The 22969-nt window shown below is 64.7% G+C and overlaps 2 protein-coding genes across 2 annotated transcripts in view; both read right to left on the reverse strand.

Annotated features, from left to right (window-relative positions):
* Positions 1–84: 84 nt before the first annotated feature.
* NXPH4 (neurexophilin 4) lies at positions 85–15456 on the reverse strand. The gene is given in 3 exon segments (XM_050914200.1): positions 85–1280; positions 1283–1421; positions 15405–15456. Coding segments are annotated over 3 exon segments (813 nt in total). The 5' UTR covers positions 15453–15456; the 3' UTR covers positions 85–654.
* Positions 15457–19722: 4266 nt separating this feature from the next.
* LRP1 (LDL receptor related protein 1) overlaps positions 19723–22969 on the reverse strand; it is a 65362-nt gene continuing 62115 nt past the window's right edge. Inside the window, exons 79-87 of the mRNA XM_050914216.1 lie at positions 22798–22908; positions 22514–22702; positions 22260–22421; positions 21783–21957; positions 21313–21417; positions 21052–21116; positions 20694–20781; positions 20368–20512; positions 19723–20000 (exon numbers count right to left, since the gene is read on the reverse strand). Of these exons, the coding sequence (XP_050770173.1) occupies positions 19860–20000; positions 20368–20512; positions 20694–20781; positions 21052–21116; positions 21313–21417; positions 21783–21957; positions 22260–22421; positions 22514–22702; positions 22798–22908 (1181 nt within the window). The 3' untranslated portion in view covers positions 19723–19859. The remainder of the gene's footprint in view (positions 20001–20367; positions 20513–20693; positions 20782–21051; positions 21117–21312; positions 21418–21782; positions 21958–22259; positions 22422–22513; positions 22703–22797; positions 22909–22969) is intronic.

Below are 22969 nucleotides of genomic sequence, written 5' to 3' on the forward strand. Positions count from 1 at the left end.
GGGGCTCCATGGGGCACGAGGGGCTTGGTTTGGTGCCCCAACGCTGCTGCAGCCTAGGAGGGGCTGGGGGGGGGGGGGGGGCGGGGAACGGAAGGCTCAAAAATACCTGGACAGGTGCCCTTGCACTTGCACAGACTGGCATGCACACATGTGTCCACACGCACATGCATGCACGTCTCCCATGGCTGCAGAAAGACAAAAGCCCCCCCCAGGGTACGGGGTGAAGCCTGAGCTCTCCCCAACACTGTGACCTGCTGGCACGCGGCAAAACCCCCCTGCTACAACTGCTCCTGTGCGCGCCCCGGAGGTGGCACACGCCCAGCTGATGCCATCGCATGGGGCTGTACCCTCCGACTCACCCACATGCTCCCAGGGACCCCAGCCCAGCCCCTGGCATGGGGTGGGGGGCCAGGATCTGCACCTGCACCCCCTGCCCAGCTGCAGGGACGGGAGTGTGGCCACCCCCTGCGCCGGCTGTGCCCCGGGCAGGCCGTCCCTGGCTCCGCTCCCACACCCCGGGGAGGTGCTGCAGTGATGAAGGGGGAGCCGGTGTGGGGACAATGGGGGGGCCACCATGCAGCCGGGATGGGGTGCAGGAGCCCCTGGCCCCCATCTGCCTCCAGCTCTGGCGCCCGCTGCCCCTTCCTGCGGCTGTCAGCCAAAGTAGGGGTTGTCGTGCTGGAAGTTGTAGTCAGGACAGACCTTCTGGACCAGCTTGTAGTCGATGCTGAGGAAGGAGATGAAGATGCAGATGACCTTGAAGGGCTTGGCACAGAGCCAGGCAGCGTGGCTCTGCGTGTGCTCGGTGAAGCACACCTTGGAGGGGTCGTACAGGCAGGGCTTGTTCTTCCGCGCCCGGTTGGTCTTCTCATACTCCACGTGGCAGTTGAGGGCCTTGGCCAGCCGCCCCTCGGGCAGGGTGCTCTGCTGGGGGGGCGGGCGGGGGAGCGGCGGGGGGGCTGGCACCAGCACCTCGAAGCCTACTGCCTTGGAGGGGGGCACAATGCTGACCGAGACGTTGCCTAGGCTGGAGGAGTTGTGGCGGAAGTAGACGCTGAAGGTCCCGTTGATGTGGTCAACGATCTTCCCCGTCACCAGCAGGCTGAACTTCAGCGTCTTGATGTTGAAGTAGAAGTCGCCCCAGCCGAAGATCTTCTTGGTGCGGCCGGACTTAAGCAAAGGCTTGCGCCGGGCACGGGGGCTCAGCAGCTCCCCAGTTGTCTGGTTCTTCTGCCAGTCCCAGGGGCTCTGCGCAGCGCCTGAGGGTGTCCCCGTGCCCCGGGGGGCTCAGCTGGAATCAGCCGCCCGGGGTCGAGCGCTGGGGGCTTCAGGGTGCCGTAGGGGACATCCTTGAGGAGGCCGGAGGTGCCCAGCTCCAAGTACCCCAGGGTCTTGGCGATGTGGCCCCCAGCACACACCATCTGGGGGAAAGAGGGCAGAGACTGCATGAGCTGTGCCTGCCACCCCCTCACTCATCCTCCTGCCTGCTGCCCCTGGCTCATCCTCCTGCCTGCCACCCCTCACTCATCCTCCTGCCTGCCACCCCTCGCTCATCCTCCTGCCTGTCACCCCTCGCTCATTCTCCTGCCTGCCACCCCTTGCTCATCCTCCTGCCTGTCCCCATGCACCCTTCTGTGTTCGTGTAGCCCTCCTGCACCCCTGCATCCCTTCTGTAGCCATGCACCCCTCTGGTACCATGCGCACCTTTGGCACTGTGCCCCCCCATCCACGGTGCCCCCAGCTGTGCCCAGAGCTGAGCATGGCTGCACCCTGCCCACGCCACTGCCAACCCCTGCTCGGCCCCGCACAGGCCTGTCCCAGACACACCCAAGGAGCCAGGGCTGCTTCTCCAGCATCATCCATGTCCCTGTGACAGGAAGAAGCAGGATGCCGGACAATTCATGACTGCCTGCCCCACCACAGTTGAGGCCTATTAAAATGCAGGGGGGTGGCAGGCAGCAGCGTGTACAGAGATGGGGAGGCATCAGAGCCCCGCGCCGCCTGCCAGGGAAGCCTAATTGCATTACCCAGTGCCTCTGATCTGCAGCTGAAATTACAGAGACCCCCGCCAGGCTGCACGGCAGCTGCTCCACCCTCCAGGATAATTGCACCAGGCGGACACGGCTGAAGAGTGGGGTGCATTGTGTGCAGAGGGGGGGCACACAAGGAATGAGCAGGGACTCCTTGCTCTGCTGGGAGGCGGGGGGGCTGGGGTCACTTTCTGCATTCTGGCGAAGGAGAGAATTTGCAGCAAAAGCAGAAAAGATGGGCAGTGGAGGAGAGGAAAATGCCAGACAGCTGCAAGGTCCCTGCACTGGCACAGGGACACCCCATCGTCCAACACAGAGCCAGGAGCCCTTGGCAAGGGCTCTCTCAGGGTGGGGAGAGGCAGGTCCTCTCCTGGTGGGGTAAATCGAGGCAGGGAAATGCGATGGAGACCAGCTGCCCGGTCTCTCCAACCTGGGCGAGCTGCGAGCCTGGTTAAGGATGTGTTGATGGGCACTGGCACACCAGGACCCTCTGGGGATGCAGCCAGCGCTGGGGTGTCACGCGGCAGTTCCTGGCCACACCAATCGAGAAGGGGACCCTGTGCACCAAGGGGCGCCAGCTGGGACGGGACCACAGCGTCCCCTTCCTGAGGTTCCCCACAGCCATGGCTCTGCCTGTCCGGCTGCTGGGACTGACATTGCGTGGCTCAGCAGCAGTGAGCAGAGCCAGCTGGCACCTCTTCAGCCCTGGGACCCTGTCTCTGACGTGTCCCATGTCCCTCCCTTGCCCGAGCCCGCCTGCCCCCCTGCTTCCCCATCCCTCAGCCTGGCTGCTCCTGGCTCTGCACCCTGGTGCCCGCCGTGCCCCTGCCTGCCCTGCCAGCTGCTCCCGGCGTGCAGGATGCTGCTCCGTCAGCCCTGGCCTCGTCAATCACTGTCGCCCGCGAGCTGGCAGGTGCTCGGGCTGCTCTGGCAGTTTTTGCTCTGGACGACCTGTTTCCCGAGGGGGACACAGGGAGGAGGGGAGCGGGGAAGGAGGGGGGTGAGCAGAGGCGCCACCTGGAAGGGCCTGGGGGGAGCATGGGGGGGCTGTGCTCCCATAGGAAACTGAGGCATGCCTCAGTGCTGAATCCGAGCCAGTGGGGCTGGAGGCAGGGCAGGACGTGCTGGGGATGGCTCCTGCCTGCCATTGCTGGGGTCTCATCCTGGGACCAGCCACCCTGCAGCACTGTCAGAATGGCTCAACGCTGTTTCCCCCTCGGAGCACAGTGTGCTCTTCCCATGACCCCCATCAGAGAGGGGTGAGCCCTTCGGGCCCCCTCCTCCACGACCAGGCAGGTCTGTGTGCAGAGACCAGTCTTTGCTGGGCACTCGCCAGGGATGGAGCCGCACCAAGGAGGGCTGCCCCGGCCACGGGCCCCCACGCTTGCCCCGTTCCTCTCCAGCTGCTGAGCTCGAGTCTCCGGCCAGGCTGTGCACTGCTGTCTCCGGGACCTATTGCCTTATCCCCCTAATGCTGCGTGTGCTGGGCTAAGCCTGTCAATCTGCTCTGGCATGTGCTCGCTCTCGCCCGTGCCGCACCGGCAGAGGAGGCAGCCCGGGCAGAGGAGGCAGCCCGGGCAGAGGAGGCAGCCCGAGCTGCTGCTGCCGGCACCGGCCATTCTGCCCCAGGGCTCTGCCTCTGCCCGGGGAACTGGCCGGTCCGGGCAGGGCTGCCCGGCCCCGGGTCTGCGTGCAGGGGAGGAGGATTTGTGGGGTCTCAGCCCAGCCCAGGGAGGGGGGGACAGGGGGCTGTGCAGTGGGAAGCTGCGGCTGAGCATCTCCGCAGCCCCCCGCTCCGGTCTGGCCGTCCCCCGGCTCCCTCCCCAATCTCTCTTTGAGCGCGGCTGCTGCCTTCGCCCTTATCTATATTTCAAGGCAGCTTCAAAGCCGGGTGCCTTCACCAGCCAGAGACGGAGGGAGCGAGCGCGGCAGGACCGCGAGATGGAGAGATAAATGGGGGAGGGGGAGAAGGGCAGCCCCCCCAGCACCCCCCCTCCGGCCAGGAGAGTGGCGTTTTGCGGGGCGGGGGGACACGGTGGCCCCGGCGAGACCGCCGCTCCCTCTCCGCCCCAGCTACGTTCCATTGTTAATCCCACTCGTACATATTCATCAGCCCGGGAGCCCCCCACGTCCCACTGTGGGGAAGCAGTGGGCCTCCCTCACCAGGAGATGAGCACAGGCAGGCGAGGGGCACTGGTAACCCCGCAGCTGGAAGGGGAGCCCCCAAAACCCGCCTGCACCCACAGAGATGGGACAGGGAGCTGCGTGGAGACTGCAGCCCACAAGGCAACCCGTGCACATGAGCACACGTCGCCCAAGCCCCCACCAGCCCAGGAAAGATTTCTGGAGGTTTCTCAGCTCTGCGCTGGCTTTCCATCTCAGCTAGGGCTGAGAGCCAGGACGACTGGTTCGCCCCAGCAGTGCTACATGAGCCACTGCAGCCCTCCTCCCTCTGCCTCAGTTTCCCTTTCCAATTCACCCTCCCTTCCATGATCCCCTGCTAGCGGTGAGGGGGAAGCAGTGGAGACGAGGCTGCGATGGGGATGGGGATGCAATGGGAACAGGGCTGTGATGGGGAATTGATGGAGACAGATGCAGTAGGGACACGGAAGTGACAGGGACAGGCAAGCAGTGGAGAGGGGATGCAGTGGGAGACAGTGGGGACAGGCATGTACTGGGGCAGGAGGCGCTGACACCAGCTCCCTGCATTACTGAGGGCTGCGGGTCCCCAGGCCAGGCTTGTGCAGGAGGATGGGGCAGGATGGGGCCAGGGGCTGTGGGGCACAGACTGGGCACAGGCAGGGCAGGGCACTCCCGGGGGAAAGAGGCCCCCGTCCCTGCAGGGAGAGAGGTGCCCCCCAGCCCCTCAGGGCAAGGGGCCAGGCTGGCAGCCTCCCACTCACCCCCAGGTCCCTCCCCAGGAGCTGCTGGGGGAACGAGGGATGAAAGGGAATTGCAGAGCAGGGCAGCGACTGCCGATGCAGCCAGGGCTATTGATTGCGGCACGAGCGCAGTCCGCGGCCATGGGCAGCACAGGGGTGTGGGGGAGACCCTCACTACCCACAGCCCCTGGTGCAGCCCCAGGAGGACAGCTTCCCCTGGCCAGCCGGGGGTCCCGAAGCCTGCGGGCAAGGGGCGTGGTAGAGCAGGGCCATGGCAAGCCTCTTCCATGACAGCGCTGAGGGGAGCCAAGGTCACCCCCCTGCACCCTGCCAGCAATGTCGGCATTCAGGGCAGGTCCCACTCACACCTTGCGTTAAATATTAATGTTTCTGCTTGTGAGTGGTTGGGGTGCAGCATGCACACACGTGCACATGAACCTCTCGGACACACTTCACAGGTGTACATGGGGGTCCCAGTTCCTCCTGGCGCTGCACGGGTGTGTGCAGAGCCCCCTCCCTCCCTGGCTGCACAAGGATCTGTCCCCTGTGCCGGAGGAGGGCCATGCCTGGCTCCACTGCATGCTGGGCTCTGGCTGCGATGCACCATTCATATGTGTTTGTCTGATATGCTTGTTTTTTACTGTTACACATGCATGCGCTGCTGCATCCACACTTTACCCCAAGACAACAATATATGTTTTTGCTGCTCTCAAGCCCCTTGTGCACTTTTCTGTGCGCATGTGGGGCTGTGCAGGGCTGCCATGTGTCTCCAGGCACCCGTGTGTCACTCCGTGTGTGCAGAAGCAGCCAGGCAAGGATGCAGAAAGGGCTGGGGGTGGCTGCGGAGGGACTGGGAAGGCTCTCGGTGCCGGCATCAATTTGGCTTGTCAGGACCAGCAGTGATGGCCACTCACATCCCATTTGCTGGCGGGGCCAAGCGCCGTCAGCTGCTCCCCCGAGACCCACGGTCACCTTGGTGGAGGGGAGTGGATTAGCGTGGGGAGGGGTGGGGTGGACCAGCTGCCCCAGTGCGGGCTGTGATGAGCTCCCAGCACCCCAAGAACAGGGCCATGACTGATGGGGTACCATCTCAAGGCAAGGAGCAGAACACCTGCGACAACCCTCACCAAAGGCCCTGTCCCTACAGCCAGCCTGTCCCTTGCACCCGGCTCTGAGCTGTCCCCCCTGCCTTGGTGGGGGTCAGTAGCAGAGCAGGCACCGACCTGCTGATCGGGGTCTCCAGCTCTCCCCATGGATGCAGGGTCAAGCCGGTCTCTCCCCTGTCACCCTGGTGCCTTCGTTAGCGCAAGGAGATTAATTGGAGGTGGTGAGCAACAATCCCCGCGGGCCCGCTCCCCCCGGCGCAGCACAGCCTGGGGCGGTGTGGCATTTCCAAAGGTTAGCAGCAAACAAGGTGCCTCTGACAGCTCCCATTTATCTCGCTGGCGCCGCGCGGGTGCTAATGCGGTGGCAGGGTGACGCGGTGCAGCGGTGGGCTCTGCTGGGCTGCGGAGAGGGACCCAAGCACGCGCCCGAGCGTGCTGAGGCGTGCAACACACGTCTGAACGACTGTGTGTGGGCGAGAGCGCACAGTGAGCTCTGAGTGTGCGTGCTCCTGTGTCTGTGTGCATGTGTGCATGCCCGCAAGTGCCAGCAGGTGTGCACCGAGATCACCCAGTGCCTGCCCGGCCCCGTGTGCACCTGCAGCAAGCGTGCAGGTGAATGCAACAAATGCCTGCGGTTGCGCATGTATGCACGCGCCACTCTGCAGCTGAGTGTGCACGAATGCCATCACGTGTCCTGCACGTCCCTGCGACCACATCTGTGTGCATACATGCACGGTTACACACACACACATGAAGTGAGGTGGCTCTGCCTGTGTGCCTTTGCAGGGGAGCCTCTGCACCTCAGTGTGTTTGTGCACCCTGGGATGAATGTGTTCCTGTGCCTCCTGTGCACCTGCCCCAGTATGTGTCGGGGGTACGGCCATGCCTCTGCCTGTGCCTGTGCCCCGCGGGGCGCAAGCGTGCTGCTCAGCATCGGCAAGCACAGATGGGGCTGGTGAGTGGCAGGCTGCTAATGCAAGTCCCCGTGAGGCAAATCTGTGGTGATGACTCCTTGGTGCCAGGGCAATGAACTAACCTGCCGTTGGGCACACCTGGGCTGGGTCCAGGGTGCTGGTGGAGCTGGGAGGAGCCCAGGGGCCACAGAACAGAAGCGCAAGGTGAGACCCAGTCTGGCTGCCCATCCCTGCCTGGGGAGGCTGCGACCGAGGATGCTGCTCCTCCTCCGGCGGCAAAGGCTCAAGGGCAAAAGGACAGGGCTGCAGGATGGGGAGTGGGGCAGGTGAGGGGGGCCCAGGGATGGCAGCGGCACACAGCCCAGTGGGGGTTACAGGGGAGGGCTGCAGGCTGCCAGGCAGGCGTGGGTTGTCACGGGCAGGGGGTGCAGGAATGGGGTGCAGGACAGTCTCGGGAGGAAGGGCAGAGCCCCCCATCTCAGCCTCACAAGAGCAAAAGGAGAAACCCAGTTGGCTGTCCCCAGCAGCCACCTCTGTGTCCCACTGACTCCCAGCTCAAAGATGCTTGAAAGCCCATCCCCGGCCAGCAGCTCCAGGGCTGGGGCACCTGGGGGGGGCTGGCTCTGCTCGGTGCCCCCTGCCACCCTTGCCAGCACAGCCAGCACTGGCCCTGCCACGCATGGCACACCACCCCACATCTGTGCAGGCAGTGTCTCGCCCCACAGCCAGACCCCCCCACTGCCCACAAACGGCCCATCCCCTCCTCACTTCGCAGCCCCCCAGTGTCACTCAGCCCCCTCCTCCTGCCCCCCCAGCTCCTGGCCAGGAGACCCCACCCAGCTGCAGGCAGCAGCACCGGCTGCCCCACTCAATCCTGCACAATGGGGTGGGACAGATGTGGTGGGGTGAAAGGGTGTCGTGCTCCCGGGGATGCTGAACCTGCCCCAGTCCCAGGCACCGAGAGGTCGAGCAGGTGACAGACGGGGACAAGTCGGGATGCACTCATGCATGGCCACCCTGCCGCGCACACACACAGAGTTGCAGTGATGGCCGGACAAATCCTGCCCTGGAGGTGAGCTCAGCGTGACCACCCAAAGGCCTCGTCGGTCTTTCCTCTGCCTCTTCTGTGCTGCCACCACAACCGCCAGCAGTTTGCACGCCCCTGAACACAGCACAGCGGGCAGGCGGCTGCAGAACCCCCAGCACCAGAATGGGCGAACCCAGCGCCAGCATGTCCTCAGCCGCGGGAGAGCCCGGACGAGCTTGTCAAAGCCAAATCCACCATTGGGTCATTACGGCGCCACGGGGCTGCAGGAGCTGCTGGCACCCACCCTGCACACACAGCCCATGGCAGCAGCAGGACCCACGGGAGCTGCACTGGGGTCCTGCTCCCGGTGACACCCCTGCCCAAAGCGATGCTCGCGCAAAGGCCAGTGTTGCCTCGTGCAGGAGCACAACCTGCACGGGGCCAGGAGAAATTGGCTTCCCACAGACGCGTTTGCCTTCACCCCCTAAACAGACACCTCGCTCCTCGCAGATGGAAAAAATATGCAAATGCTGCGGCTTTATTAACGCGCTCGGCACGCGCTGGCTAATAAATATTTCATAGCCTGAGTAGGACTTTTTTTTCCTCCTTCTTCTTTCTTTCGTTTTGGTTCCTTTTCCCTGTCACTCGTTTCCTGCCTTTTCTTTTCTCTTCTCAGCCATTGTTTTATTTATTTATTACTTTTAAGGGCTTCATGGTGAGACAGGAGCTGGTAGGTGGCTGGGGGGGGGGAGCAGGGAAAAATGTACATCCCCAGTCTCTCCCCCCACGGGTGAAAAAGAAAAGTGCTGTTAAGAGCAAAGGAAAAAATATAATAGAAGGGAGGAGACAGCACCAGGCAAAGGATTCAGGGCTTGTGTGACTCATTGGACTCAAGGAAGAAAAGAGAATGAATGAGAAAATGAGGAGATAAACGGAGCGGGAAGGGGGAGAGGGGTGTGCAGGCGGGTATGCACAAGCCAGCGGCAAGGGGGCACGAGGGCAGCGGGAGGGACAGGGACGCGCGGGCTGATGGGCTTGGAGAAAATTGAATCCTGCTTGCCCAGGCAGTGCGTTGCCAGCATCCCCCCGAGCCAGCCAGAGCTCAGCCTGCCTGAAACGCCTGGCTTGGCTTGGCCGGCGGGACCTCGCACTGCACGGGGACGGGGCAGAAGGGGCTGGGGGTCACTGGGGAGAGGGGCTGCTCCCCAGCCAGCGCAGAGCTGCACGCCCAGCGCAAGACACGCTCCCCTCCTGTGTGGTGCCAGAGCCACGGCTCCCTTGGCTGAGCACCCTCACGCTCAGGAGCATGCAGACACGGGCAGCTCACATGGACGGTGTGTGGGGAAACAGAGACAGAGCCAGCAGGGACTAGTCCCAGGTCACTCCTACATCCCCGGCAGCCAGGGATGCCCAGCCAGGACACCCGCATTCCCCCTCCTCGGCCTTCTGGCTCTGCCTCAGTTTCCCCACGGTGGAGCAGGCTGCGGGGCTCCCTCCACCCCTCCAGATCTGACCCAGCTCTTTGGCAGGCGAGGTCTTTCTGGGGGGTGCAGAGAGGTGGCAGCTTCCCCCAAGCCCCCCCAAACCAGAGCGACCCCAGGCCCTCAGGGATGCAGCCCCTATCTTCTGCCCAGCTGCCTCTCCTCCCCCCTGGCCCGCCCCCCCCCCCCCTCGCCTCACCATTTCACTTTATTATTGCAATAAATGTAGCCATAAAAGTGGCAGGTATCGGCGTGCGAGGAGATCGCTTCTCCTGAGCTATGGAAATGTAATTTCGAGTGTGCCCGGGAAATTTTATAAGATCGTATCAGGCGGGATCATAAATTGCATTTCCAGGCCCCCCTCCCCCCTGCACCACACGTTCACCCCCCCGATGAGGCATGGCCGGTGCGAAGGTCACCACGGAGAGGGGCAAACGCGGGGCTGTCCCCTCAGTGGGGACCCCATCCCTGTGCCCCCCCAGCACTGCGCCACCCCCCCCCCCCGCCCCCATCTCCCCCCGGCACATTCCCAGGGCCAGCTGGGATTTATTCTCCCCAGGAGGAGAAGGAAGGGAGGAGCAGCGGCAGGGACACAGCTGTCCCCCACATCCCCCCCAGCGGCAGAGGCTGATTAAAATCCTCCGAGAGACCCAGGGGCGCAGGGGACCCTCAAGGGCATCACTGGGGCCACAGCTCCTCTCGGGCTGCACCATCCCGGGGTCACAAGGACTGTGCCCCGCCGCAGCGGGCACTGGCTCCTGCCAGGAGCAGGGGACGACGGGTCCCTGCAGCCCACCACCCTCTGGGAGCCCCCTTGCGACCCCCGGGGGCTGGACTCGGCCCTGCTTTGCACACACCACCCTGCCCAGGCTCCCGGTCCCAAGCAGGGGCCAGGCAAAGCGGTGTAAAGCATCGCTCTGCTTGCCGAGGGCAGAGGCTCTGCTGCCCAGTGCTGGGGGGACAGGAGGAGGAACGAGAGGGTCTTTGCCCACCGTGACACCCGTTGAGGCCAGCCCAGCTGCTGGGACAGCCACCGGGGTCAGACAGGGTCTGTGCCACCAGCAACACTGGGCTGAGCAACCTGCCATGCCCTGGGTGTACAGCAGTCAGCCCCTTTCTCAGCAACAGGGTCTGATGGGGATTTATTTGGGGAGGGGAAAATTAATCCCACCGTGCGCACAGGGCCCTGCAGGCTCTTTGCAGCTGATCATTTCTGCAGGCTGGGCGCTCATTTCCACAATGACTTTCCTTTTGCAACAGCGATCAGGAAAAAAGGCGGGGAGGGGGGAACACGGGCACAGGGACGTGATTATTTCTTTAGTAGCAATCCAAGCGGCTGGAGAGGAAGCTTCATCTTTCCTGGGCCATTTACCTTCAGCGCCCGAGCGCGAAGGCTGAGCCAGGCAGCTCTTCAGAGATGCTGGAGCTTGGCCAGGGCAGGCGGGGGGGGGTGTAGGGGAGGCTTCAGTTGCTGAGGTCTCAGCGTGGCATAGCCCCACTGTTGGGCCACTGGCTACGGGACTTTGGCTCCCCAAGAGGAGGAGCTGTGGATGCAGGGAGCGGGGCAAAAGTCATTAATCTGGGAGTGTTAATTGGCATGGGTGTGATTAGCAGTGGGGCTGACAGGAGCTCAGCTTACGGCTGCTGTCGCAGCGGGAAGCACCCGCTTTGCTGGCTGCCTCTCTGTCCCAGCTCGGGCCATCCCCTCCCAGCCCCCTTGCCAGTGCCCGGCAGAAAACTGGCAATTAAAAACAAGAGGGGGGGAAAAAGCAATAAAGCAGGCCCCGGATTTCAGCCAGAACAACACAGTGGAAGAGCAGAAGTGGGTCTGGCCGGGGGGCACCCCTGGGTGCCCCCCCTCCCCAGTTGCTGCTCCCCCCGCTTGGTGGGAGGCTGAGCCGCGCCACGCTCCAGGCTCCAGCCTTATTGAATCTCCCAGCTCAGGGTGCAAAGGGCACCACAGGGAAGAGTTATTAAAAAAGGGAAATGAGTCGCTTGGAAACCTTTCGGAATAACAGTGTGTGTTTGTTTGGCGATAGATTAGCTCAGCCATGCTGAGCACACAGCACCCGCCGCAACGACGGTCAGCTCGGGAGATCCGCAGGAACCAGGAGAGGCGGGACGCATGGAGCCGCTCCCCTGGCCCCAGCAGGCACTGTCCGGGCACCGTCCTGCCAGGGCTGGTCCCTGCAGCTCTGTGCCGGGAGGGACCCCTGGCCAGACGGGGGCTTGCAGGGCTGCACCGCCACCCAAACCCCATTTACCCTCCCCTGGCCCCAAATGGGGTCTAAGTCTCTGAGCCATGAAACGGTTAAATTCTCCCCATTAATGGGAGCTGGGGGGAGGGGGGGGGTGAATAGGGGTGTCCTTGCACCAAAAGGGCTGGCAGCATCTGTTTAAGAGCAAAGCCATCTGTCAGCCAACAACCCAGTAGATGTGTGACAGCTCTTGGGTGACGGCAAGGGAAAGGGAATGAAGCGGGGTGAGTTTCCTGGAGGCTGGCGTCCCACGCCACCAGCCTCCTGCTGGCACGGCCACCGGCACTGCAAGGCAGGATTTTCCTGGCAAGGGTTAATCCAGGAAGAAAAACCTGCCAGCAACACTCCAGGTGCTTCACAGACACCCGCTATCTCACCTCCCCGCCCGCCAGGAAGGAGGGAAACCGAGGCACGGTGCCGGGGAGGCACGTTCCTGCAAAGGCACGAGCCCGCAGCGGGGCTGGAGCAGGAGTGAGGACCGGCTCCAGCCCCGCTGTTGCACCGAGCCACCACACCCCGCTCTCCTCCCAGGCAGCCCGGCTACACCCTGGTCACACCTGCCTGCTCGGGGGCCAGTGGCACGCTGCCCCCCCTCCACCGCTGGCTCTTGTTCAGCACCTGGTGTGGATCATGCCGTCACCTGGGCATCGGGGACCATGGGGCTAAGGCTGGCATCTGCCTCCCGGGAAGGCCAGGAGGTTGCTGGCCAGGAATTGCCCTTCCTCTCTGCAAAATTACAGCCACCCCTTTGAGCCCAAGGACGGCTGTAGGAAAAGCCCAGGAGCTATGCCCAGCCTGCCCCAGCCATGGGTCTCTCCCATTGCTCCTGGGTGCACCTGAGGGGCTGGATGGGACCCAAACCAGCGGGAAGCCAGGCCAGCCCTACTCTGAGGGACCCCCAAGATTTAATGCTCAATGCACAGAAAAAATCTAATGCATACACATAAACCAGCACCCTGAGGAAGCACCTGTGGGGAGCACTGGGCAGCATCTCTCCCGCCTGCCCAAGCACTGCCATCCCAAGCCCAGGTGCAGGGAAGGAGAAGGCAAATCCCAGGCAGCAGCAGCCATGAAGGGTGGGGGGCCGGGGGGAGGTGATCTGCACACACAGACAGAGATGGGCACCCGCTGGGCCGGGAGGGCTTGTCCATCCCAGCAGGGAGACGCACACCCGCACACACACAAACACACACCCAGCAGGGACAATCAGCAAACGCGCAGCGTGTGGTGGTGAGACACCCCGGGGGTCTGTCCTTCCTGCAGCAGGAATGCTCTCACAAACACACACCCCAGGGGCGAATGCACCCGCTGTACGCCAGGTGCTCGCCCAGGGGAGGCAGCCACATCGGCCTCTTCGCCCATTGCTCCCACCACAACCCCAGCCCCGGCGGGACACGGCACTGGGGAGCTCAGGTCCAGTGCAGCAACTGGGGCCGGGGGGAGCTGGCGGGACCCCCCTGCCTGTCAGGCTGCCTCCTGTCCCCCGAGAGGGGCCGGGAAAGTTTCTCCCCAACAGGCCCAGAGGACTGAGGGGGCAGGAACAACTGCATCTCCCTTCCCCTGCGACCCGGCTGGGTGCACCTATGTGCAGACCCCAGCCCCTCCTGCAACCTGTCCCCACGCCAGGAAGCCCACAGGCCACTGGCCAGTCCCGGTCCCGCACCACAGAGGGGTTGGGGTGTACTGCCCCTGCCAGCATCTCCTGGGGTTATTCCCCACGCATGCGGCAGGAGGCTCCTGCACCCGCGTGCCCACCCCGTGCCCCGGGACAGGCCCACCAGCCCTGGCTGCGAGCCCCCACCTCACCCCCCACCGCTGCTGTCTGTGCAGGCAGGGAGGGGGACAGGGGCAGCGCCCTGCTCCTGATTTCATCAAAACAAAACCATTTGTCTTGAAGCAGCTCCAGCACCGACAGATGCTCTGCGTTAGATGGACACGGGGAGGGGGGGTCACGCAGAGCCACCCCCACACACAGACACACGCACACATCTATCCATCTATATACATACAGAGAGAAGCGTGCCAAAGAGAGACAAGTTGCAAGAGCCTTCGCCTGGGGGTTAGGGTTGTGCGGGGGGGGGGGGGGGGGGGGGGTGTGTCCCTGATGTGCATCCAATTCCCGAGAGGGAATTGACTCGTTTGATTTTATTCATGAAACACAGAAAGTAAAAATGGAGTGTCAGGAAATCAGATCTGCTGGGTGATGAGCCTGGCCCCTCCGGCAGGGCTAGGGGGGCACAAATCCCCCCATTCATGGCCACCACAGATGCTGGTGCCAGATGCATCTGTAGCCCCCAAACCCGGCAGATCCCACTGGGGGGCAAAAAGCCTCACTGGGCTCCAAGAGGAGGTGACAGAGGGGGACACACAGGGGTGAGTGGCCTTGGGAAGCATTTAGTATCTGGGACTGGGGGACATCACGGGGAGGGCTCTGCAGGTGGGGAGGGTGTCTCTGCATCTGCAGCCTCTCCTCCACCTCCACAGACAGGCAAAGGGGCAAGAACAGGCAAAGCCCCCCACCTGGCTCGGCAAGGCCAAGCCTGTCCCTGGGGTAAATGCCCAGTGCACCAACCCCCTGGCTGAGGGGGCACCCTGCCAAGATGGGGGGACGGAGCTGGTGGGGAGATGCCCCCCTTGGCAGAGGTGAAGGCCATGCCAGTGCTGGAGCTGAGGATGCACCAAGTCAGGACAGAAATGAGGCATCACCTCTGCAGGTGGTTTCAGTGCTCACACCCTTGGCGGAGCTGGGGAAACCTCTGTTGCCCCCGCACTCCCCGGCACAGCTGGCCGGTGGGGGGGCGACTCACTCTGCCTCCCCCCGCTGCAGGCCCGTGCCCACTGCTCCCACCCGCAGGTGCGATGCAGGTACGGGGTGCGGGACAAGTCCACCCCACTGCACACAGGGGTCCCCGGGCCCCCCCGCAGAGCCCCCCCCGGCAGAGAGCCCGACCCACCCACGCGCGGCCGCCCCCACGCTCACGCGCGGCTCCGTCTCGCGCGTCTCGCTGCCCCCCTCCCGCACCTGCCAGACGGCGCCTTCCGCGCTCTGCTACGGGGGGGAGGGGGGGGGGGCTGCTCGCAACCGGGGGGTGTACGGCGGCTGCACCGGCGGCGGGACCTACCGCTGCTCCCCCCACCTCACGGGCCCCCCCGGCCCCCAACTCCGCCCGATGTCCGAGCCCGGTGCCCCGCAGCCCCCGCGCACAGTCCGGGACAGCCCCTAGCCCTCTACAACTTGGGGCGAGCACGACCCCCCCCCCGCTGTGCAATCCCTGCCCGGTGCCCCCCCGCCATACAACTCTCCCATTCACCTCCCTGCAAACGTGTGTGTCCCCCCCCGTGATTGCACGAACCCCTCCTCAGGATTGCACAAGCCCCCCTCAATTGTCCGCTATCTCTGTGACTGCCTGAGCCCCCGCGCGACTGCACGACTCCCCCCCCCCCGAACTGCACGTCTCCCCAGCAGCTGCACGTCCCCCCCCCCCCCCCCCCCCCCCCCGCCCCACTGCACGTCCCCCCCGCGGAATGGCACGGACCCCCCGGAATTGTACCACCCTCCCAATAATTGCACGACCCCCTCCTCCTGGAAGTGCAACCCCCCCGGTAATTGCACGCCCCCCCAGGAACCGCGCACCCCCCCCGGCGGTAGCAGCAACTTTGCCGCCCGCGGGCGGGTGCGGCCGGGGCGCGCCCGGTCCCCCCGTACCTGCAGCAGCAGCCAGGGCCCGAGCAGGGGCAGGCGGCAGCGGAGCATCGCAGGGCTCCGCGGGGCTCCCGGGATGGAAGGAGCGCGGCAGGGCGGGCGGAGGAGGGAGGCGGCGGCGAGGGGAGGCAGGAAGAAAGTTGGAGACTTGCTGGGGCCGGGCGGCGCCTCCGCGGCGCCCCGCCAATCCCGGCCCGCCGCCCCCGCGGGGGGAGCACCGGGCAGGGGGCGGCGGGCACCGGGCAGCGGGCGGGGGCGGCTCTGGGGGGCGCCCCGGGGACCCTGCACCCAGCCCCTGCCCGCACCCCGGGGCGTCTCTGGGCCAGCCCTGTGCCCGGGGAGGGGCCAGAGCCGGGGCTGCTCCCCTCTCCCGGGAGCCCCCAGCACCCCGGGATGACCCCGGTCCTGCCCCCCTCTCCCGGGAGACCCCGGCACCCTGGGATGCTCCCGGTTCTGCTCCTGTCCGGGGGGATGTGCTAGTACCTTGGGGGGACAGTCCTGCCCATCTGCATCCTGCCCAGCTGCATCTGGGGAGGGGAGAGGGTCCCCTGCTGCTGGGCCCCCCCAAAGACTCCAGCAGAGAAGGGGGACCACCCTACAGGAGGGTCTTTGGGGGGCAGCCTCCAGGCCCCACGCGCACACCATGGGTGTCCGCACACGGGCACCCCTGCCTTGCACCCTGGAGTGTGCAAACACCCCCATCCGCAGCACACACACCGCATCTCAGGCTGGACATGAAACCTGCGTTGCCTGCATGTACACATGTGTGCATGCACATGCACACACATGTGCTCATCCCTCCAGCCCGGTGCTGGGCCCCTCTCAGAGGGGTCTGCCAGGTGTTCTCATACCCGCCCCCCAGCTCAGCAGGGATCCCTCCCCAACACTGTCACTTTATTGTTATTACTATTATTGTTACTGTTATTACTATTATTATCTAGTCGCCTTCCCCAGGAAGCTGCCGGCAGGGGCTTTGGTATCAGCAGGGCTGGGGGCAAGCACAGGATGGGGGGAGCATTGCAGAATCGCGTGTACGTGTGGAGACAGAATGAATAAAAGGTAAAGGAGAAATAAGCAACAGAAAGGGCGAGGGAGAGAAATGAAGGGAAACGGGAGAGAAAGGAAAGGGAAAGGAGAGGGCAGCACTGACGCGGAGCAGGGGGATCCAGGAGTCCTGGCACCGCGGGGCTGCAGGGCCCCAGCCAGCCCCATGCCAGCCCCATACAATCCCCACACCAGCCCCACACCAGCCCTGGGCACCGCGGTGCCCGCCTGTGCTGGCACTCAGCCGCAGCACCACCCCGGCAGGGGCATGTGGCACCTCGCGCTCAGGGTCTGCAGCCGGGGCGCAGGGGAGCCCTCCCTCCAGGCAAGGTCCCTTCAGCCTGTCTCTTGCTGCTGCCATGGTGCCAGCGCTGCCAGCTGGTGTGAGTCACTGCCAGCCCCACGGCCCATGCTCCTGCTCCCCCCCTTGCTCCCCGCTTCCCACGCTGGCAGGAGCCTCTGCGCCCCTCTCACTGCCCAGCTGGGATCCCACAACAATCCCCCGAGGGATCCAAGCTCTCACTCCCCCCCAATGCTGCATTTACCCTGTTTGCCCCAGGGCTGCAGAAGGGACGGGGCAGCTGAACCCTGACTGGGGGCTGTGCGAGGCCAACCTTGCTGGCACGGCCCGTGGGCCCTCCAGACCCGCTACCCCTGCGTGGCCAGAGCCTCGCCCCACATCGCCAGAGCAAACTCCCAAGGGGGTCCCGGTGTCCCTGATGGTCTCACCAGGGAGAAGGGACACCAGGGTCTGCAAGAGCTCCTGGGGGCCCTAGGAAGACCCCTCCCACACAATTAACAGCCCACTGGCCTAAGATCTGGGAGGGCAGAGGCATGGTGAGGGGAAACAAGTGAAGGTTTAAAAAAATAAAAAAGATTGAAGGAAAAAGAAGAGAAAAAGGCGGGGGGGAGAGAGGGGAAAGGGAGAAAAAACCTCTAGAGGAGATATAAGAAACCGATAAGTGAACAAAGAGCCAGTATTGAAATAGATCTAAGGGCCGCGCTGCGCTTGGGCCGTGCCGGATCCCTTTGCAGAGGGGTTTGGGGCTTTTCAAAGGCAGCAGCCGCATCCTCGGCTCGGCATCCGCGGGAGGCTGGGGGGGCTGGTGCTGAGGCGGATGCTGGCAAGGAGGGTGCCGAGGGTCGACCTGCTCTGCCGAGCTGCAGGCTAGGGGTGCCACGGGGCCCCGCCACGGCTCTGGGCTCCCCTCACAACCTGCACTTGGCTGTGCGGCCGCGGCCCTGGCACACGGCGGGGCTGAGCATGGCCGTGGCAGGGTGCGGCTGCTGGCCCGAGGGCCTGACGCCCCAAGCACAGGCTAGCCCTCGCCCCTGTCCCGCTCAGCCCAAGCCTGCCGGGGCAGACGCGAGCCCCTGGCCGGCCGGCCCTGCCCTCCAGCCGCCGCCGAGGGCTGCGGGTGGTCCGTCCCGAGCCCCTCGCCCTCAGCACCCAGTGCTGCCCTGGCCATCCCTGCCGGTTGCGTCCCGGTGCCCGGGGCTGTGCGGAGGGAGCGTGGCCGGGGCGAGGAGCGGCGGGGCAGGGGCACACGAGCGGTCGCTGGGGAGGGGACAGACGTCGGGCAAGCGACCCCCGGCCGCCCCCCCAGCCCTCGCGCAGCCGGTGCGCGGCCCCAGCGCCCCCCCCCCGGGAGGCTGTGCGGGACGGGGCCCTGCGCCCGTGCCTCTGCCCGCCGCAGGGCCGCACGCGGGGGGCACACGCAGCGGTGTGTGCACACGGGGGGGGCACACGGGGGTGCGCGTGCAGCCCCCCCGCTCCGTTCTCGAGGGCGGCGGCGCCACCTGGTGGCGGCTTCCGGGACCGCGCGTGCCGCCGGTGCCCGGGGCCGGTGCTCGGTGCTCAATGCCCGGTGCATTGGGGTGTTTCTGCTCCCCGCAGCGCAGGGGAAGGAGCCGGCGCCGAGGCCGCAGCAGCTCGGGGCCCCGGGGTGCTCAGCAGGGTGCCTCGGGAGGTGCTGCCAGCAGCAGGGAGCCGTCGCACACACGTGTGTGCACACACACATCACCCCGAGCGGCACATGCACCAGCACGGGCGCTGCACCCCAGAGAGCAGCCAGGCAGCACGACACGCACAAGCACGCTCAGGCTCACACAAGCACGCGCAGCTCTCCCTTCCATCCACACTCCCTGCTCGGGGTCCTGCACAGAAAACCCTGTGCCCCCCTGTGCACACCCAGGGCAAAGCAATGGAGCAAGAGGCCCTGGTGGGATCCTCCTGCCTTACACCACCCATCCATGACACCCCTCCTCACTGCTCCCCAGGCCAGGACTGGTGCAACTGGGCTTTGAGGGCATCAGGGCCACAACACCCAGTGACCTGGGGCTCGGCCGGCACCGGTGCCTGGGCTCCCCCCCCCGCAGCCTCCCCAGCATGTGCCTTCCCACCAACCAGCAGCCTGCACTTCAGTTTTTAAAAATTTTATTTATAACAATATCTGTTTTGTTTAGTTGTAAAGTAATCCAGCAAAAATTATTAAAACATTTCCCCCCAATAAAAGGATGGGGTCGCCCCCCGCCCTCCCCCCACATGCGTTTATTTATTTCTACTATAAAAGCTAGGTCATTTCCATGTTTTTGTTGGTTTTTTTTTTCCCTGTTAAAAAATGTGCATGTTGGAGAGCGGGTGAGGTGCAGGCGACAAGCCGGAGCGAGGGAACGTGGGGCTGCGCCCTCCGCATCGCAAAGGGGCTGGGGGCAGTGGTGGGGGCCTTCATCCCTGTCCCCTGTAACAGTCGGGCAGAGCCCAGAATGGCAGGGAGGGAGGGAGGGATCAGTGGAGGAAAAGGTGGGGAGGGAGGGGAATGGGGGGCCGAGGGACATTTGCAGAGGCCAAGCTGCAGGAGAAGGGGGGACCCAGGGAGCAGCAGATTTGGGGGGTGAAGGAAAAAGGGCCCCCGGAGAGAGGAGCTGCAGGGGCTGAGGGGGACAGAGCCGAGAGCTGGGGACCACGTGGCCCCTGCTCTGCCTCCCTCCTGCCTGCACCGTTGTGGCCTGCGACCCATGTAGCGGTAACCCCATGTCTCCCCTCAGCCCCAGCTGCAGCGTCCCCAGCAAGTTAGTCCTGGCACACCGACCGTGGTGCCATCCCTGCTCCGAAACGCTGGCTTGTCCCGTGGGTGGGAGGGGGAGGGAGGGGGAGGGAGGGGGAGGGAGGGGGGGCCCAATGTAAAGAGATTTAAAATAAACCAAAGCCGGATCTGGCAATGAGAGGCGCCGAGGCCTGGTACCGGGGAATATACAGGTAATAATACTGCTCACATAGAAAAGTAATAATCCTTCATTTGTACATTTATACAGTGGCTCTTGGCTCCCCCGGCCCCCGCCCACCTCCTGCAATGGGTGTCTGTGCCAGGCCTGGGCACTGCGGCCCGGCGGCCCTTCGCCCCCGTCCTGCCCCTATGCCAGGGGGTCCGCCAGGTCGTCATCTGTGCCCCGCGACAGCAGCTCCCGCTTCTCGTCCGTGCTAGCCAGCGAGTTGCGGCTGTTGTGGGCGCCCATGTACAGCGTGGCGTAGACAGGGTTGGTGAAGTTGGTGGGCTGCAGAGAGGGGGGAGCAGGTGGGAGGGGGCATGGATACCTCCCTCCCCAGAAGAGCAGTCCCCAGAGGCATCCCTTGCCCTGGGGTGCCTTGGCAAGAGCCCACACCAGCCATGACCTCCTCCCAGTAGAGCACCACTGACCCTGCGGCTGCCGCTGTCCCTCCCCACAGCCTCCAACCCCGAAGGCTTTGTGACTCCTCGGAGCCCCCCCGCCTCCTCTGCACAGAGAGCAGCCCCAGGGAGCCCTGACACTGCCGCAGCAATGTGCCCCCTGCCTTGGCACGTGCCCCCTCTGCATCCCCCACTTCGGGCTGGACCCTGTGCAGCTGACGGCCCCTCTGTGCCACAGCGGTCCCACTCCTCACCTTGTCAGGGTCCAGGGCAAAGTCCGCATCCAGCAGCTCCCCCACATCATCGTCGGGCTCCCCCTCGTACATTTTGTAGGTGGGGTTCCCAATCTCCACGTTCATGGCACCGTTTGTCATCCGCTGGTGCTGGAAGCCCTTGGCACTGGGGAGGGTGTGAGACGGAGGGTCAGTGCCAGCAACACGGTGTGCAGTGAATGGGGCCCCCACCCCACCAGTGGTCCTGCTTGTTTGTCCCACACAATCGAGGCTTTCAGGCCCTGCAAGGAGGGTTTCCGTCCTGGCTGGGTAACACTCCCTCACAGCCCCCAACAGCCCGGACTCACCCTTTAATCCTCCACTTGTACCAGACAAAAGCCACCACGGTGAGGAGGATGAGCAGCAGCAGGATGGGGATGACAATGGAGGCCGTTCCTGTGGGAGGAGAGGCGCAGGTACAGTCAGAGCATGTGTGGGGGCCAGCGCCTGCACGCCCTGAGCCCCGGGCAGCAGCGGGTCCAGCAGCCTGGGCTGGCCCTGCCCTGTGGAAAAGGACCTGCCTCCTCTCCACCAAAGAACAGGGTTCAGGAGTTGCACGGGGGCACTGGGCAACCCTGGTTTCACAGGCAAAGATGCACCCCCGACCCCCCTGGTTTGGTGTCAGGCCCCGCAGTGCCCCCCGGGGCAGGACTGCCCCATACATACGGTTGCTCTGCTGCTCGCTGACGATGAAGTCCTCGCAGCGTGTCCCTGTCATCCCCACTGGGCACCTGAGAGTGCAGGGAGAGCACTGGGGTTAGCGGGGGCAGGACAGCATGCGGGGAGGGAGAGGTGGGGCACAGACCTGGGGATCGGGGTAGGCACATAGATCAGGGTCTGTCAGTCACATGCTCCCTCTGCTTGGGGGGGCAAGTAACCCACCTGTAGCCCGCCCGCCCCCACCCCCCCCGCCCCAGCTCTGCTTACAGGCATTCAGGCAACTGCGTCTTGTCACTGATGGAGCAGGTACCGCCATGCAGGCAGTAATTGTCACAGGTCAGGCAGCTGGGCGCTATCTTGCCATCTGGGCAGCTGTGGGGCAGAGAGGATCAGGCACACGTGTACTGCACCCCAGGCCTGCCCCGTGCCCCTCTGCCCAGCACCCAGGACTCTGCTTGCTGGAGGCTGTTAGCTCATCCCTCTGGCACGGCTCACGGCTGCGCCACACCGACAGCTGCTAGGACATCAGGATGGGCTTGAGGGAGAGACACCTCCATTGCCTCCTCCTGGGGCCCTGAGGTCTCCCAGATTTCTTAGCTGCCCGGAATTACTGACCCAGCATCTCTCAGCCGTGGCCGATCCCCAACGATCCGGCCACAGGGACACAGGTTTTCTCTTGGGTCCTTGTGCCTACCATCCCCTCTTCCTCCCTCAAGTTTGATGTCCCTGGCACCTACATGCAGGAGACTTCTCCGCTCTGCTTGTTGATGCTGCACTTGCCCTCCTGGCACCGGGAGCATTTGTTGTCCTGGCACTGGATGCCCTCGAACTGCGGAGGGCAGCGGCACTGCTTGGCGCCACTGGCCGTCATCTGGCAGATGCCCTCGTTCTCACAGTAGTCGAAGCACTGCCCTGCTGGGGACGGTGGGGTCAGGGTGGGCAGCCCCATGCTGGCCCCTCAGACCGCCGGCCGCTGGCCCCTCAGACCGCTGGCCACTGCAGAGGGCTGCTCGTGGCCCCGGTCCCCCACAGAGCACCACACCACCCCGGGTCCCAAGAGAGCATCCCCAAAAAGAGGGGGACCTGGGAGTCCAACCTCGCAGGCGCTGTCCCCAGAGGTCCCCAAAGAGCATCCCCCAGAAGAGGGGGACCCGGCAGCCCGACCTCCCAGGCGCTGTCCCCAGCCACCCTCGCTATGGGTAGGCAGCACTCACGGTACTGGCAGCGGTCCCCGATGAAGGTGGGCAGGCAGCGGCAGTTGGGCTGGTTGCCCTGGTTGACAGTGCAGCTGCCGTTGTTCAGGCAGTAGTCGGTGCACACTTGCTGGTTGCACCGGGGCCCCGTGAAGCCAGTGGGGCAGCGGCAGGTTGGCATGCCTGAGAACAAGAGCCATTAGCGTGCTTCCCGTCTGTCTGTCTGTCTGCCCAGGACCAGCCCTGACCCCCAGGCTTGTCCCCAGCAGCCTCACCTGACGGGGAGGCGGCGCATGTGCCCCCGTTCTGGCAGTAGTCCCAGCACTGGTCGATCTGGCACTTCTCCCCGTTGTAGCGTGGCTGGCAGCGGCACTTGGCCTGCTTGCGGGCATTGAGGAAGCAGCTGCCGCCATTCAGGCAGACCAGGTCGCAGGTGTCTGTGGTAGGCACTGGGAGGGAGGGATGGAGGTGAGCGGGACTACACTGGGCAGGACCCCCCTTCCTCCTCCTCCTCCTCCGGACCACCTACCGACAGGGGACACAGTGGGCGAGGGAATGACCACGCAGGTGCCATTGTCCAGGCGCTTGCCATTGGGGCAGGTGCAGACGGGGCCGCTGGGGCTGAGCAGGCAGAGCCACTCGCACTTCTTGCGGTCGCAAGGGTTGGTCACTGCCGAGAGGGGAGGGGACGATGCAGGGTGAGGACGGCGGGGTGACCCACAGCCCTCCTG

Source organism: Gymnogyps californianus, unplaced genomic scaffold (assembly GCF_018139145.2).
Source record: "Gymnogyps californianus isolate 813 unplaced genomic scaffold, ASM1813914v2 HiC_scaffold_32, whole genome shotgun sequence".
In the NCBI taxonomy this organism is placed as follows: Eukaryota; Metazoa; Chordata; class Aves; order Accipitriformes; family Cathartidae; genus Gymnogyps; species Gymnogyps californianus.